General features: G+C 44.1%; 1 protein-coding gene across 1 annotated transcript in view; it reads left to right on the top strand.

The window, feature by feature from the left end:
- Positions 1–15,823, top strand: part of gpc3 (glypican 3) — a 97,636-nt gene that overhangs the window by 53,701 nt on the left and 28,112 nt on the right. Inside the window, exons 3-5 of the mRNA XM_070837329.1 lie at positions 2,529–3,214; positions 12,204–12,346; positions 12,910–13,035. Of these exons, the coding sequence (XP_070693430.1) occupies positions 2,529–3,214; positions 12,204–12,346; positions 12,910–13,035 (955 nt within the window). The remainder of the gene's footprint in view (positions 1–2,528; positions 3,215–12,203; positions 12,347–12,909; positions 13,036–15,823) is intronic.

Raw genomic sequence — 15,823 nt, forward strand, 5'->3', positions numbered from 1 at the left:
TCGGTTTAAATGGAGGATCGGAAACATGACACATGTCATTTCAGCCAAATGTTAGTACAACCATCTAGCTAGCACTGTGTTATACAGCTCTGAGTATTCTGACACCAGCACTATCCGCATAGATGGGTTATCAGCTCCTAAAGTACCTTAAGTGAAATCTATTATGTGTTCTTGGTGAAGAATTTTTAGTGCATCCCAGTGCATGTATACAAATGATGTATTGTAATAGTATGAATGCTAATTATGTCTAGGTTGCCACAGAGGTACTCAAAAAATTGGTCCAGGATCAGCAGGTGAGATAGTGTATTGAAATTCCCTTCATTTCTCTTGAGTTGGCTGACAGACTCACAGCCTTCACACAGAGCCTTGTAGTTTAGAAGTGTAGCGTACAAGGCAACATCATACAATATTCGCTGATTTGCTCTGGAAATGGCAAATAACCACTGTTACAATGAACCTAGTACATTGGGCTGGTGGATGGGGTAAATGGGAAGCAGGTGAGTAAGCATCAGGTGATGGGCAAGCGGGGTTATTGCAGTGCAGCGGGTCAGATGGTCTGAATGTGCAATGACAGGACAGGTTAGCATAAGGCAGAGCAAAACAACATGGTGAATGTTATGAACTGGCTGGAGCTGTGACAGTATGTGCAGCCTCCACTGTGCGTGTGTCGTGTTTGCTTGGCAGCTGGGGCTTTGATCCAGTTCTCTCTCTGTTATTTTCTAATTATTTCTGTAAGTTAATGAACTGGGTCATAAAGCCTCAAAATAAATGCAATTTTGAAACACTCTCAACTCATATGGATGTGTCCTTGCCTCGACTCACACCACCCAGAGTAATTTTGAATTCTGCACATGCACTTTCATGTATGTATTGACTTTATTCGCCATTGTGATACATCTGAAATGTGCTGCGTGTTGAGTTTAAATGCACCTTTAGAGAGCCTTACTGGGTGCAAGACCATAAACACGAAACATTAAGTCTCCTGGTGAGATGTCCACTTCTTGTTTTACTTTGTGGTGAAGTCATTAAAATCATTAAAGTTCTTTGGTGTGTTTAAATGTAACGTAACATTCAGACAACGTGCGTGGAGTCATGAAGTTGAACTGACAGCAATATACTTCTAAGGTTAGCCACAACAAGCTACCGGTTCCACCCCACCAAGTGAGGCTGCCACAGAAACAGCCCTAATTGCGCAGAAGTTTTATTTCCGATGAATTCAACATGTCATTTGAGTAATAAAAGTAAGATTCTGTTCTTTCTTTTTTCCAAATTTACATAGTTTAAATGCCCACCAGCAGCTGTTTGTCAGAGAGAGGGAGTTATGCTCATTTCCTTCGCTCAGATTTTTTTCATATTCTCATATGGATCTCCTTACGCGGCTGAAATTACACACAGAAAAACACATTATACGTTCTACACAAAAGAGACAGAGCTGTCACATCGTCTCACAGTTCTGTCCAAGGCCCCAGAGCTCTGTGTAGGCTGACGAGCCTCATTTGACCTCACAGAAGCATGAAGAGAAAGAAATTAAACTACCCAAGCAAGAAAAATCAAATAACACAGATGAAATGGCTAGCTTTAGCGGCACAAAAACCAATAACTTCCTCTAATGTCCCCTAAACCAGTGCTTTCCCCGCGCCCCCGCCCTCGCAAAGCTGTTGTGGCTATCACTCCCAACAAAGTGATGTAGTGGACTAGCTGCGGTATAAATGGGATTTCGGCATCCCTAGCTATTCTCCTGTCCAAAGCTTCATTTCACTGACTCTCAGCTCCCCTGCTAAGTTCAGTAATGGAGCTTTAAATCCCCTCTGTTGTTGGGTCCTCGCTCATTTTGCTACCGGGTCGATGATAGAGCTCTCGCTTCTTGTGCCACCTTGTTGATAAGACTTCACTTTGTGCCTTGAAACGCTACTGATTATTTTCCCTCCTCACATCGGACACGCACCCCTCCCTCCTGCATGCTCTGTTTGCTTTTCTCCCTGCAGACATGGCCATGCCTCTCCCGGCTGACTAATATATTGAGATTAATATTCTCTTTTCAAGCCACTTTTTAAAGATTCTGTGGGTTCTTTTTTTCAGTCCGCTCTTTAGTTGTACTGAAAGGTCAAACCCCAAATCCTGCTTTTCATCTGTTGCAGAAGCTTTGCTCTCTTTATATTCCGAGTCATCGTCTATTATTGCATTATTGTGTGTGCGTGTGTGTGTGTTTGTCCTGTGCATGTGTGAATTGTCCCATTAGAGAAAACAACAGATTGAGTAAAACTGGGAAAAGGGGAAGTGAGTGTGTGCGTGGGAAGCTTTCTCTGAGATCGTTAAGGATGGGAAGCATGTTTTGGGGGGAATTGCTGGGAATCTATTTGACTGTTTCATGTTTTTGAGATAAATTGCTGCCTATTTTCTGACAGCTTGGCATAGTTGCTGTGATTACTGAGGCATATCAACATCCGCTGAATGCAACAAACTTTCAAAATGGTGTCCAAACTTTCACCTCCTCTGACTCTGTCTTGTGCTCTCTTGCTCCCTTGCAGAGGCCTTTGACCTGGTGCTGCGTCACGGCCGTAACTCCACCCTGGCCATGCTGAAGTCAGAGTTTCCAGGTCTCGGAAGTGGAGCCCAGAGCTCTGTGGGGCAGCTCTTCCTGGACATGTCGCTCTACATCCTGGGCTCAGACTCCACCGTGGACCAAATGGTGGCGGTGCTCTACGGTCGCCTCTTCCCCCTGGCATACCGCCACCTGCTGGGGGGCAGTGTGTCCTCTGGGTCAGAGGAGTGTGTAAGAGAAGCCTGGAAGGACTCAGGAGCATTTGGCCCTTATCCCAAACTGATGATGACCCGTCTGTCTCGCTCCCTCCTGGCCACACGAGTCTTCCTGCAGGCACTGAACCTGGGCATCGAGGTCGTCAACACCACCGACCATCTGCGGCCCAGCCGGGACTGTAGCCGGGCCCTGCTGAGGCTGTGGTATTGCCCGCACTGCCAGGGCATGCTGGGGCCGCCAGCCTGCAGAGGCTTCTGTCAGGCGGTGATGCAGGGCTGCCTGGGGGGAGCAGCCGAGGTGCAGCCTCACTGGAGGAGCTACGTAGATGGACTGGGGAAGCTGGCCGGCGCCATGAGGGGAGAGCAGGACATGGAGGCTGTTGTTCTTAGACTGCCTTCGATGATCAAGGTGGCTCTGAAGCACGCTGTGAACAGCCGCACCCGCCTCAGTGCCATGGTGAGTCCAGCACACAAACACACTCAGTAAGTGGGTGTCAGATGCAATTTAGCACTGCATTAAAAACTGCACTGCATTGGTGTGGGTGTGTTCATAGAGATGAAACAATTTAACTATCACCTACTGGAAGTCCAGTTTGAGTTTATTAACACATAACACCAAAACACTGCACTTAAAAAAAATATCTATGAAATAATCATCTTATCTTCTGTCTCAACAACTGTAAGACACACTAGTCACACGAGCATTAATCTCTGTGAATATTTGCCCTGCCTCTCATTCACTTCAACAGGGGACGTGCAACTCATCACCTCAATGGTGCATTCATGAGATAACGTCATGAGATAACGCCGTTATGAATTGCCACTATATAAATAAAGATGTTGTTGACCCTATGTTTTCGCCAACATTGTGCCAATACAGTGGTCTCATTGAAATGAATGTGTATGGTGTAGCAGCACTAACATTATGATCTAACTATCTATCCATCAGAAAAGCACAGAGGACATGAAGCAATGAAAGAAATACCATGTTCTTACAAAGTTTATTTCAGGTTGAAAGACTTTTATTGAGTGAGGGAAGGTATGTTTGCATTGAAGGATACGTGATCCAGCCTACATTTCTTCACTCCAGCGAAGAAAACATGTCACCTTGTAATAAGAAATCACAAACACACAGATTCAACTGACTTACAACATTTTATTTTTTCATGTTCAAGGCAAGAGCACGCCTCGTCTGAGCTGAATAAGAGAGAGACATTATAGCAAGGAAGCAGAGGGAGGAGAACAAAGCGTGTTTTTCTTTTGGGACGCCAGACAGCTCGTCTCGCTGAAACTCGTCTCTCACTCCTCAGCAGCGGTGACCCGTTATGTGCGGTTTCAGCTGCGATAAAACCGTCAAGTTTGTTCGCAGACCACATGTGAACGGAGGGAGAAGTGCTCATGAAATATGAAGGTCTTTTTCTGCCAGAGCTACAGAGCTGGATGTGCTTTAGCTTCTGTATATCTGCTGAACTTTTCACTCTCACACCCTGAATCCCTGCGGTGACCAGGTTTCCACTCAGAACCCATCATTTATTAACACACAGGTTGACCTCACTTACTCTACAGCGCGAGGGCGTGGCCGCAGCCATGAATCGCTGACTTAGGGGAAATGGCTCCCTGTGAGTGTGTGTGTGTGAGTGTGTGAGATCCTTATCCAAAATTAAATAGGTTCTGTGTGGGTTTATTTAAGACTGCAGTTCCAGTCACCACAGATGACTTTACACTGTGTTTATGGCCCTGACTCTGGTTCCAGTATATGGGATTAAAGCTGCTGTGGTAGTGCATTGTTCCACTCTGTGACAAGGTCATGTGCCTGTGCCTGTGTGTGTGAGTGTTTGAATGTAATCTTGCCGAGACACTCCTTGCTCAGTGGTGTCACTGGAGGGACAGAGGCATCGTTTCCCTAAAGGCTAATTTTGTCTCACTGAGGAGTCATGGGAGATCAACCAAAATTAGACAACACCTCAAATAACCACTTTAGGATTTGTGTGAATGAATTAAGGGATTAAAGGAGCATTGCAGTGTTTTTTTTTTTTCAGGTTTCAGCCAATTCACTAAAGGCTAATGGTGCAGCACTGGGAAGGAATAATATGATATATAATAATATGAAGACCAGAATGTTTTAAAGAGATATTCCTGGATTTTACCCAGACATCACCAGCACTACTACATCAACACAGGAAGCACATATGACTTCTATTTGTAGTGAAGTCAACTGAATATGTGTCATGTAGAAGGAAGTTGCTCACCTTGCACCAGAATCCCATTAAAGTAATAAAAATACTCCGTACTGGCTGCTACAACAGGAGGTTTGGATAAATATTTTGGTGGTTTTATTTTCACCTGCATTTTAATATAAAAATGAGAGTTATTATGAGAGCTAATATGTAGTGTAGCACTTTCATGGGATTGTAGCATCTTTTAAATTATTCAGATGGAAAAAGGTTTTGTTTTCAGAAAAACGAGACAGTCCCACTGTGTTGCTCGTAGCCTGTTCATCTTATACCCTTTTAGGGCTGACAGTAACAGGTTGTCTGTGGTCCTTTGTAATGGGTCACTGTGTGTTGGCTGACCGTCTTTCACGACCCTCTTCCTGACATGGGTTGAACCAGGCATCTAGAAATACTTATGCTAAAGATACTGACAGGTAATCGACCTCTGGACAAGAAAATGATAAAGAACAAGAGAGGCAGAGGAGGAAATGCAAAGCACGGACATTCGGATAAGCAAGAGAAAGCACATTTGTATGTAAGCACAGAAGAAGAGATGTGAAACTTTATTCAGAAATTCAAATTTTTGTGGTTTATTCACTGAATTTTCTATAATTACACCACAGACTGCAGTGTCTTGGTATTAAAGGTTCAATATGTAAGAATTGGCCACAATTTTAGTTTAAAACAACTAACAACAACAAATCAACTAACAATTTGAACAGAATGTGAAGAAATAACAGTATTGATGTTACATGACATTCATTTACTGAAATATTTGGTGGAGTTAGCGTGCTAACCAGCTAGTCTGGTCCGTGATGTCGTACCTAAGGGGTGATAGTGAGTCACTGTGGTGTCCTATCTTCCCTCAGTCCAACATGAGACATAGAAGAAATAGCGCTGCCCAGCTAACAGATAATGTCCGATATTTAGTACAAATGATGACACAAATGTACCAGATCGTAGCTACTTCAAACTTCGCTATGTTTTTATTTCAATCTGTTATTTTTTCTTTTTGGATCAAAAGCAGCAGGCTTTCAAAAAATCACTGCCCACGGTATCCAACACCCCAGCGGGCAATGTGTCAGAAATAAATTTTTAGGCACTGGAAATTGTGGGGTTCGATTAAGAGCAGTGGACCTCACAATCACTGCTCATGCCATCCAACCACCACCAGCAAGACCAAACACCGCAGTGGGCAGTGCACTTGTCCCAGAGGACAGGGCAGATCTGAGCTAACCCAGCTTGGACCTGGCCGCCATCGTAGGAAGTGGAGTGAACGACAGGAATCCAACTGGCCAAGCAAGAGGAATCAGGGACTGTTTTTGCCCACATCTTTACAGAGACCTGCCCCACATCTCTGCAGAGACCTGATCCACATTTTTACACAGACCTGGCTTCATCACCCGGTTCAAGCTACTGCTCTCAGCAGGCCGACCTTAAGAGTGTGGGAGGGAGGGACGTAGACTGAGGCAGACTCTGCGCGGAGTCCCAGATGACGAACTTTGAATGTGAAGACCATATTATCACTATCCTGACGCTGCTGTTTACATGCACCCAGATGCAATTTGAAAAAAATGCACTACAGATTTACCAATTCAAAAAAGCAAATAAAAACCTAATGTAATACTCTTCAGTGTGAACTTGGCTTAGAGAACAATTTTCGAAACGATCCCACATTCTCACAGTCCTGTACTGACAAAATGTTAAGTGACCAAATATATTGTCGACTTTAAAGTTGCTGCTTGTATATTCTAAATTGATTTTAGATTGGTAATGGCACCGTGTTGTTAGATATATATTTGTGGGAGGAAAATGCTTCTGGGTTCTGTAAATCCTAGCTTTGCTTTGAGATGTGTGCACATGGCTGCTAAGTGGAAACCATCAATGTTCTGTCAGCAAGACAAAGGATCTGCGAAGTACTATGTGTTGTGTTGTGGTTTAATGTTAGAGCTGCAGCTGTGGTCAGTATCTCTGACTGCCTCCACCTCCTCCGGTGAGAGTGCATATCCCTGTTACTGAGGGCGACAAACAGATCGACTCAAACTGAAAAGAGTCCCTGAGAGACATCTCTTCTCTTCTCTTTGGACTTGAAACATGTCTCTCTGCTGGGGAGGCAACCACTCATCGTCCTCCAGCCTGCTCCCCAGCATGTTAACATTCATTTCCTCCATCCGGTGCAACTCTACCGTGAATCAACCAATGTTCAGAGAGACGGAGAGGGCAGCCAGGAGCCCTGCAGCTCCAATCTATTCCCCTGTCAACTTCCCAGCCCTCTCCTGAAGCTTGATGTCATCCACCTCCGTCTCTACTTCTCATCCTCAACACCCCTCTCTCTCTCTTTCATCCCCCATTTATTTCTTTTCCTCTCGAACTTACGCGCTGCTGTGAGAGAAGATGCATGATTTATGAAGCTCTATTTTTACCAGTTACTGAGGAGAAAGAGGGGAGAGAAGCGGCGACAGAGAGAGGGAGAGAAAAAGAGGGAGAAGAATGGTGGGGAGACTGTGAGGAGCGAGCCCAAGGGGAAGGAGGACAGGAGAGTGTGGAGGAGACATCCATCACCCTGCGACCCCTCGGCTGCAAATGAAGATGGGAAGTAGGTTGAGACAGAAATATGATGGATCTGACTAAGATTAGAGGAGATATGCTGCAGAGCACAGGAGTTGCGTATTGTTACACCCTCAACACAGTTGGGTGATTAGTTATAAGTCCAATATCTCTTTGTGTGCCTGTAAACATTTTTTGTCAATAACACACTTTTCGTCAGCTTTTTTTTTTGTTTTCCCTTTTGTGCACAAAAATAGCTCAAGCAGATCAAATCACATCTGAACTGTTGCTTCACAGAGGAAACAAGAGCTCTAATTAAATGTCTGCCGCATTTTTATTACTTATTAATCCATTCAAACATGTAGACTACTGTAGACACAAGAATCAGCCATTTACAAAGATAAGATAATGTTGTACCACATCGTTGAAGTTGTATGTTTATCTGAATTATAGATGATAAACTGTGGCATTTAAGAGTCCTTAAAGGCTCAAACTGCAAATTGTTTGACCATCTAGATTACACATATTTTTGCACGTATAATTGAAGAGTTTGAAAAATAAACACTGTGTTTGTTTGGCTTAAATTTATTCATAAATTAATTCACAGGCTTTTTGATAAACCTTTGAAAACATAAAATTATTTTTGATTATTGTTTCAATTTTGCCGTTTTCTAGCCAAATGTGTATCAAAAGATCTGCCAATTAAATCATAAAACGTTCCAATCCTGTGGTTTGAATTCTCTTCAAATTTGTATTTGGCTTTGAAAAGATAAAAGCCTCCTGTTACGAGCAGAAGCAAACACAAGGAGACGGACTGAAAAGCTCGACACGAGGCAAAACAGATTGTAAAAAGGTGCAGCTTTAACGTTGCTCAAAAACAAGGACGAGGCACCAAAAAACAGACACTTACCAACAGATACCAACCTGACTAAACTCAAAATACTGACAAGAAACTCTCTCTAACACTCACTGAAGATGCTGGAACGCTCGACACAAGGATACAAGACAATCTGGCAGAGGACAGAGGAAACACAGGCAATATATACACCAGGGAGGGGGGCACAGGTGGAAACAATCAGGGCGGGAAACACACAAGGGCAGGAAGTCAAGGGGCCTGAAACGGGAGGGAAAAATCAAACGCCACAATAAAACAAGAACTCCTCCGTTCCAGATGGAAAACACACAAAATTGAATTGAATACTAAACTTTACTAGCATGCTTCTTCATGCTTCTTACTAAGATATAACATCACTGCACACAGTATCCTCAGGTATAACCAATTTATTCAAGGTTTGTTAAAGGAATAGCCTGATAAAATGGAGTGAAATAGTCTTATTCACCTTCTTGCCAATAGTTAGACGAGAAGATTCTCATGTATCTGCACAGTTGCTATGCAGCTGGTCAGCTGAGCTTAGCACGGAGACAGAAAACAGGGAGGAACAGCTAACCTGACTCTGTCCAAAAGTAATAAATCAGCCGGCTGACACCCCTAAAGCTCACTGACATCACACTTTCCATCTCATTTGTTTAATCCATACTAAACTGAACTTCATATCTACCATACAAATGGAAGAAAGTCGTTCTCATCTGACTTTAGACAAGGAAAAAAATAAAGCATACTTCCAACTATTTTCAGCTATTCCTTTAAGGCTTTTTACCAGCTGATCATCATTTACATGCTATATCATTATTTGGGAGGTTGCTTACAAGTCTCCATTACACATTTTTGCATGACATGACATTTTTCTGCACCTTCTTAGGCCATCGTGCTCTGAAGAAAACATCATGTACCCACTTCAGACCCGCAGATCTGACTATCAAATCTGCAGCAGAACAAGACGACATCAAGCTTTAATAGCTTTTCGCAGCTCTGAATGCTTCAGAAATTGCACTAGATGAGAAGCGTGAAATCCATTTGTCTTAGACGCGTCTCTTTAACCTTGATGCATGAAAAACTAGCATCCCCCTTTTTAAGTAGACTGTGATCGGCACAGCTATCTCACCATAAGTTAAGTTCAGTGTCTAGTCACCTACATGTTTTATCACTGACAGCTGTATGTTTTATCATGCAGGAGAACTTTTGTAATCCAACTTTGTGCTAAAATATCAAAGTATTATTTTCAAAATATTTGGGGATTTGTTGGTCTCATTTAAGTGAAGCAGAGATTCCTGAACGGTGGATTTACTCAATAGGCGTGCTGAGCTGAGCTGATTAGTGAGATTTAAAGATTAAACAGAGAATCTGAGCTTTACCTGAAACACTGTGGGAGTTTTAAGTAGCTCTGATCACTGTATATCAATGCGTCATATCTATAGTACACAACCGCACATCCTTAACATCCCTGAGTTATTGTTACTTCTGGTGATTGACTGGCACCCAGTCCAGGCTGTACCACCTCACTGGTGTCTGTTAAGGGGCTCTTTAGCTCAGCTTTGGACAAGACAAGAGCTCGCTCAAAACTCACAATTTATACATCAAACTGAAAGATATCGTTGCACCATGTTCGTCGATTGTTCCTCGATTCCAACCCAGACAATACAGTATCCATGTGAAGACTACTTTGCGTTTGACCCATAGGGAGATTTATTTCATCATTTTGACTTTTGAAAGGGCTTCATCTGAAATTGGATGCCTATAATGTGTGCATTTCACCAAAAGTCAGTTCCTATGCTAGTGACAACAATGCATGGAGGAGGAGGAAGAGGAGGAAGAGGGGAGCTGACTGCTGACTCAGTCCCTCCCAGAGGCTGGACTCCCCTGGAACACAAACATTACTCACCAAATATTCTCCAATATGTCGTTACAGCTGTGCATGGCACCCTGCCACGTTACAACACCGACAGTGTCATCTTTCCTCCTGAAACTGTTTGTTTATTAATGACTCCTGGTGATCAAGATGAATGTATAAGCCTGATAAAACGCTGGAGTGTCTGGATCCGTGTGCATTGCCATTGATTTGTTTGGAGTTTATCGTTACACCGTGTTTGCACAAGCACTGTGGAACCTGAGATGCAGGTGTGCAAATGCATGGACACATGGACTGTGAGGGCTATATGTGTGTGTGTGTGTGTGTGTGTGTCGTCAGTGCCTCTCTCTCTCTCTCAGTGAGGCTGGCTGCTCAGTGCAGATAAAAGTGTGCAGATATTTCCCTGCTCTCACGCTGAGCCAGGCTTTATCTGCAGACTCTCCTGTTGGTTGTGTTAGTCCAGCCCTGGGTGATATTAATACCCCACTAATGAGCCCCTTCCTTGAAGAATCCGGAAACAATCGGCGGGTGGGTGGAGGCGGCGGAGGGGCCCGTGTGCTGATTCAGTCTTTCCCTTGTGCCACAACTCCCCTACGGCTTGCCGGGAACGCACAAACAAAAAGAGGAACACAGCTCCAATCACATTAATCATGGCCTGTGGGAGCACCGGCACTCGCTCCAGGCGCAGGAGAACGAGAGAATCACACAAAAGGAAGATGTGGAGAGAGAATGGGGTGGCAGAGGCATTGGGTGTGTGTGTGTGTGTGTGTGTGTGTAGTACTCGATAGGAGAGTATTACTGGAGATGGCTAGTCAGGGATGCTGGTATTAGTGAATGCCTGGCGCAGGAGAACTCAACCATCTGTGACTATCAGGATTTTGTGTGTGTGTGTGTGTGTGTGTGTGTGTGTGTGTGTGTCTAGATGAAGGTGTCTGCGCTGTGGTTATCACACTATCCATGGATGAAAAGGCTGCATTGATTAACCCTGATGATTCTGTCTCGCAGCCGATCAGCATTTCTGTGTGTGTCAGCATGCGTGCAAAGTGTGTGTGTGTGTGTGTGTGTGTGTGCAAGTGCGTGTTAATGTAACATATGTATGTGTTTGCCACAAGTGTATTATGTAGGAGTGCATGTTTGTCATGTTAATGGGCTTAGGTGCATAATGTTCGAATGAGTAATGAGTAATTGCATAAAATGATTCATTCTTGTTTGTGCTGAGAAATGTGTGCGTGTGTGTGTGTGTGTGTGTGTGTGTGTGTGGCCTTCACTGCCACCATATAAAGATGTCCAGTGCTGCTCTATCTGGTCACATCAGTATTCAGCAGCAGTGGTGCCAGCCTATTCACTTAAAAGGGAGCTGGGCACAATTAGCTGTTAACATTACATGGCAGAATTAAGCCTCGGCCAGTATCCCCGGGGGAAATTAAACCTCCGGCAAATCATTAAACCACAAGCTAAACATTAACAGCCATTTGCATTTTTATTGCACCTGAGAAGAATGGGCCAGGTCCATTATCTCTAAGAGACAGAGAGGGACTTCTTATTTATTATTGTTTTGTCGTCCCGTGTGGAAACACAATGGCATTTATATGGGGAAAGGAGAAGCAAAGGAGAGGCCTAGCGTTTTTGGAGTGTTATGATTACAAACTCGGCTGGTAGAGGATACAATGACTTGTTTGTTATGCAAATCCCCCCCTGCTTTCATCCCTCCCAAAAATAAACAAACCCAAACAGATGACAATTTGCGGAGGGGCTCAGCTGAGTGAGACCGGCACTTTGGCTGCTGACAGGTTCTTACTGTCTGCAGTGTCGCTGCTATTAAGAGTTTTAATAAACAGGCTTAGGGCCGGGGACTGGGAGCAATGAAACATAAGTGGGGTGAAGAAGTGAATTCGCTCAGTCAATCCCGGTTTCCTGTTTTCTCCTCTCTCCTCTGCAGGTGAGCGGGAAGTGTGGAAGCGCTCCTCAGCGGGCCTCTCGCTCAGTCGGATCCCCTCCTCCCCAGCCTCCCGCTGCCTCTGCAGCCCGCAACACGCAGCCCTCATCCTCAGACTCTGATGAGACTTTGGCTGGCCTCCGCAGGTGAGGAAAATCAGGAACGGTAATCCAGACTGAGACCCTTTCAGCTGATGAAGCAGCACACTCTCCAGAACACTACAGGGGCAATAAATGTCTGACAGACAAATATTGTCCCTGACACAGTGGACGGGTTTCCTCCTGTTTCCTTCTGACACTCAGTCTCTCTCCACTCAAGTGTTTTTTTTAACACCCCTGATGCAATAACAGGCTTAAATGAACAGTGTAATAATGCCCAGCGGGGATGCTGGCCTCTGCAGCACAATGGCCAGATTAATGTCAATTAGGAATAGAGACACTGCTTATTCTTGCCTCTTTTACTCTCTCTTTCTTCAGGGGGATCTCATCGACTTCCTTTCACTGTTATCAAGTTGAATTCCCACTCTTATTCTGTCTCTGCCTCTTCCTCTTTGTCTTTCCTTCTGTGTTTCTTGCCTGCTCTCACTGTAGGACACTTTATCTTTATCTTGCTCTTCTCCCTGCTGATGTGTGAGTCATATTCAGATTAAGTGATGTTTTATTCTTTTTCTCTCTCTATGCTGAACATTTCCTCTCTTTGCCTACTACAGGGAGTTCATATCCAACCTGAGGGGCTTCAGCTCCTTCTACAGCGGTCTTGGAGAGGCACTATGCAGCCGTGAGCCTGCTCCGGCGAACCACTCCCTCTGCTGGAATGGGCAGGAGATGACAGACAGGTAAATCACTCTCTCATTTGCCTGGTTTAACAGCTCCAAAACACACCTCAAGCTCTATATGCACATACAGACAAATCCACACTTAAACACAACCTGCAGGATGACCTGCTCAGATTTATTCATCTATTTCTAAACAATCAGTCATACATATTGGCTGCTTGGATTCCTGATCTCCCAAGACTCCAGCAGCGCATTGAGGAGAGTGTAGGTGAGTTGAAGGGTAAGTTTGCCCAGAGCTGATGAGCTTCACACGAGGGCCCCCCTCTCCCACCGAGTGTGAGTGTAAATCTTGACTTTGGCTCTATGGGATGTTATTAATGTCAGGCGTGCTGTCACCTTCTTCTCGCTTAGTTAATTGCTGTTTCGATCGTTCTCTCCTCCTTCATCCAACATCTCCTGTGCACCCTGCAGAACCTCATTCGGTTTTCGCAATATTTCACTTCACCCCTGTCCCTTGGCTCCACACATCATAACTTCTTCCTTTCCGCCCGCGCCATCAGCCAGCCCCAATTTCAATTTGGCTTAGATAGTTATAGATATCATCCTTTTTTCTTTTTTCATTTTTGCTTTGTAAATTATGTGTGGAATTTAATCAATGCAGAGGCACACATTTCAGATGAGAAGAGCTGCAGGTTAATGTTTTACCTCTTGTTCCCGAGGAGGACTGAGAATAAATTCTGAAAGTGCTGAAAGAGAGTCTGTGACAAAGATAGAGAAGAGCCTCCTCAGTCTGAGGAGGAGACATCAGGCTGGCATGGGGGCAAAGCTGTCCTGAGGGGATGATTACAAGCTGGACCAAATAGTGCGATAGGAAGGTGCAGGGAGGCTGGAAAGGAGACGGAATGATGGAGAGATTACAATGTCTCGAGGCAAGCAATTCTCCATGTCATCTGTGAGGGCATATGCCTGCAAATTCACTCCGGGTACATTTTCACTATGAGATTTGTTCTGGATCATCTTCCTCCCAGATAGGGCCTTCTCTACAGCCAAACATGGCATTCATTCTCTTATTGTCTCATGCAGATAAATTTAGATTGCACGGGTGGGGGTGGGAGTGTGTGTGTGTGTGTGGGGGGGGTAAGCGCTGGAGGGGTCGGGTACCGAATGTCTCCGATACTTGAGGAGTGATCTTTGGAGCTAAATGTGGCGCTTTTTTATCAGGCATGTATACCATCCCACCTGGAGCCAAGATCAGAGGAGCAGCACTTTTCACCACATCAAACAGCGTTACGCTGATAACTGTGATAATAGATGTGACGGCGTGTCAACTCAAAACATTACATTTCCATTCCTCCTTTAGATCTAATGACAGTGTAAACTCATGCGTGCGCAATAGCTGATGAAAGATTTGATGCTGTGTCAACTGTGAACATTTAATTTAGGGACTGTATTTAAATGAATGGGGGAGAGAGGAGCTCAGAAAAAGGGGGGAGGGAGTTGTTATTTTTCTTTTGGCTGACGGTAGAGTAGTAGGTAGTTTTTTTTTTTGGAAGAGCAGAGCTCCCTTTTATTTTATCAGCCCAGATTGATTTTATATTTCAGCCTTCCTGCAAAACACTTAATAGTTACATAAAAAAATTGTAACAAAAAGACAACTCTCACTGAGACCATGATCCATAGAGGTTGGCTTTCTAATATGCAAAGGATAACAGTTCTGTGTCTGTGGTTTTTATTAATGTGTGTTTTTCAGGGATGATCCACATTTATCAGCTGCTACTGTAAACGTGTCATGTGTTGGCCAAAAGGCTGATTTTCAACTTCTGTCCTCTGGCCAGATGTTAAAAGAGCCATTAAAACGTTAACAAGACTTGTTGATGGCAGCTGCTCTGTAAGACTGTACGTAGACACAGCTTTACCTCGAGCTGAACGCTAACATCAAGATGCTACTTTAACATTTTTGACCTCATGGTGTTATTAGAGGAGAAAATATGGGGCCACCAAAGTGATTACAATTCATCCCTGGGGAGCATGACTGTAAATGGCAATCCATCCAATAGTTGTTGAGATATTTCGGGCTGGACCACTAGCATGGCTAAAAAGGCAACTTTCACATTAGATATTCCATTAAGATATTAGGATTTAATTTGAGGTACACGATAAAACAAGTGGTTCCAGTTGAACTCATTCATTGTTTTTTTACCTGTTGCGAGGAGGGAGTTGTAGTTTTTTTCTGTGTATGACGTGGGTCCAGAGAAAACATTAATGAAGAGGGCTTTGCTCCTTTTACAAAGTGAAACACAATAATGTCCCTAACAGCTCTTTTCATGATGCCATCTAAATTTGATTCTGGTTTTGCTCAACATGACGTACAGCCAGAAGACATTTAGTGTACCAGCAGTAACAACCACAGTGTTTACACGCTAGTGGACTGGAGGTGTGATCGGGTGGTGTGAAAAGCATCACACTCCATTATGTATTCCCTCGACACCTGGACTCCGCCATCTCTTCTCCCCCTGTGGTTTATTCTGGCGTGAGGGGCATCTCATCCAGACTGGATCTAATAGCATGGTAATTGATGTTAGATTAGATTAGGTTATCACTGGAGTTAACTGATCAGATCGGCTCTGCTCGCAGCAAACAATGACACAGAAGGGATCAGATGACAGACTGAGAGCTGACAACTGAAGCTATCATTGGTGTAAAACAGTTTAACGGTGATACACGCTGAATAACGCCTCGGTGAAATTATCTGACTGGCATCTATCGCGTGAAACACTAACCTGTCTCGGCTCCTTATCTTCACTCAACATCTCTCTCCACTAATCCTCCTTCCTCGACCCATATTTCC

This window comes from Pempheris klunzingeri, chromosome 9, assembly GCF_042242105.1.
Source record: "Pempheris klunzingeri isolate RE-2024b chromosome 9, fPemKlu1.hap1, whole genome shotgun sequence".
NCBI lineage: Eukaryota > Metazoa > Chordata > Actinopteri > Acropomatiformes > Pempheridae > Pempheris > Pempheris klunzingeri.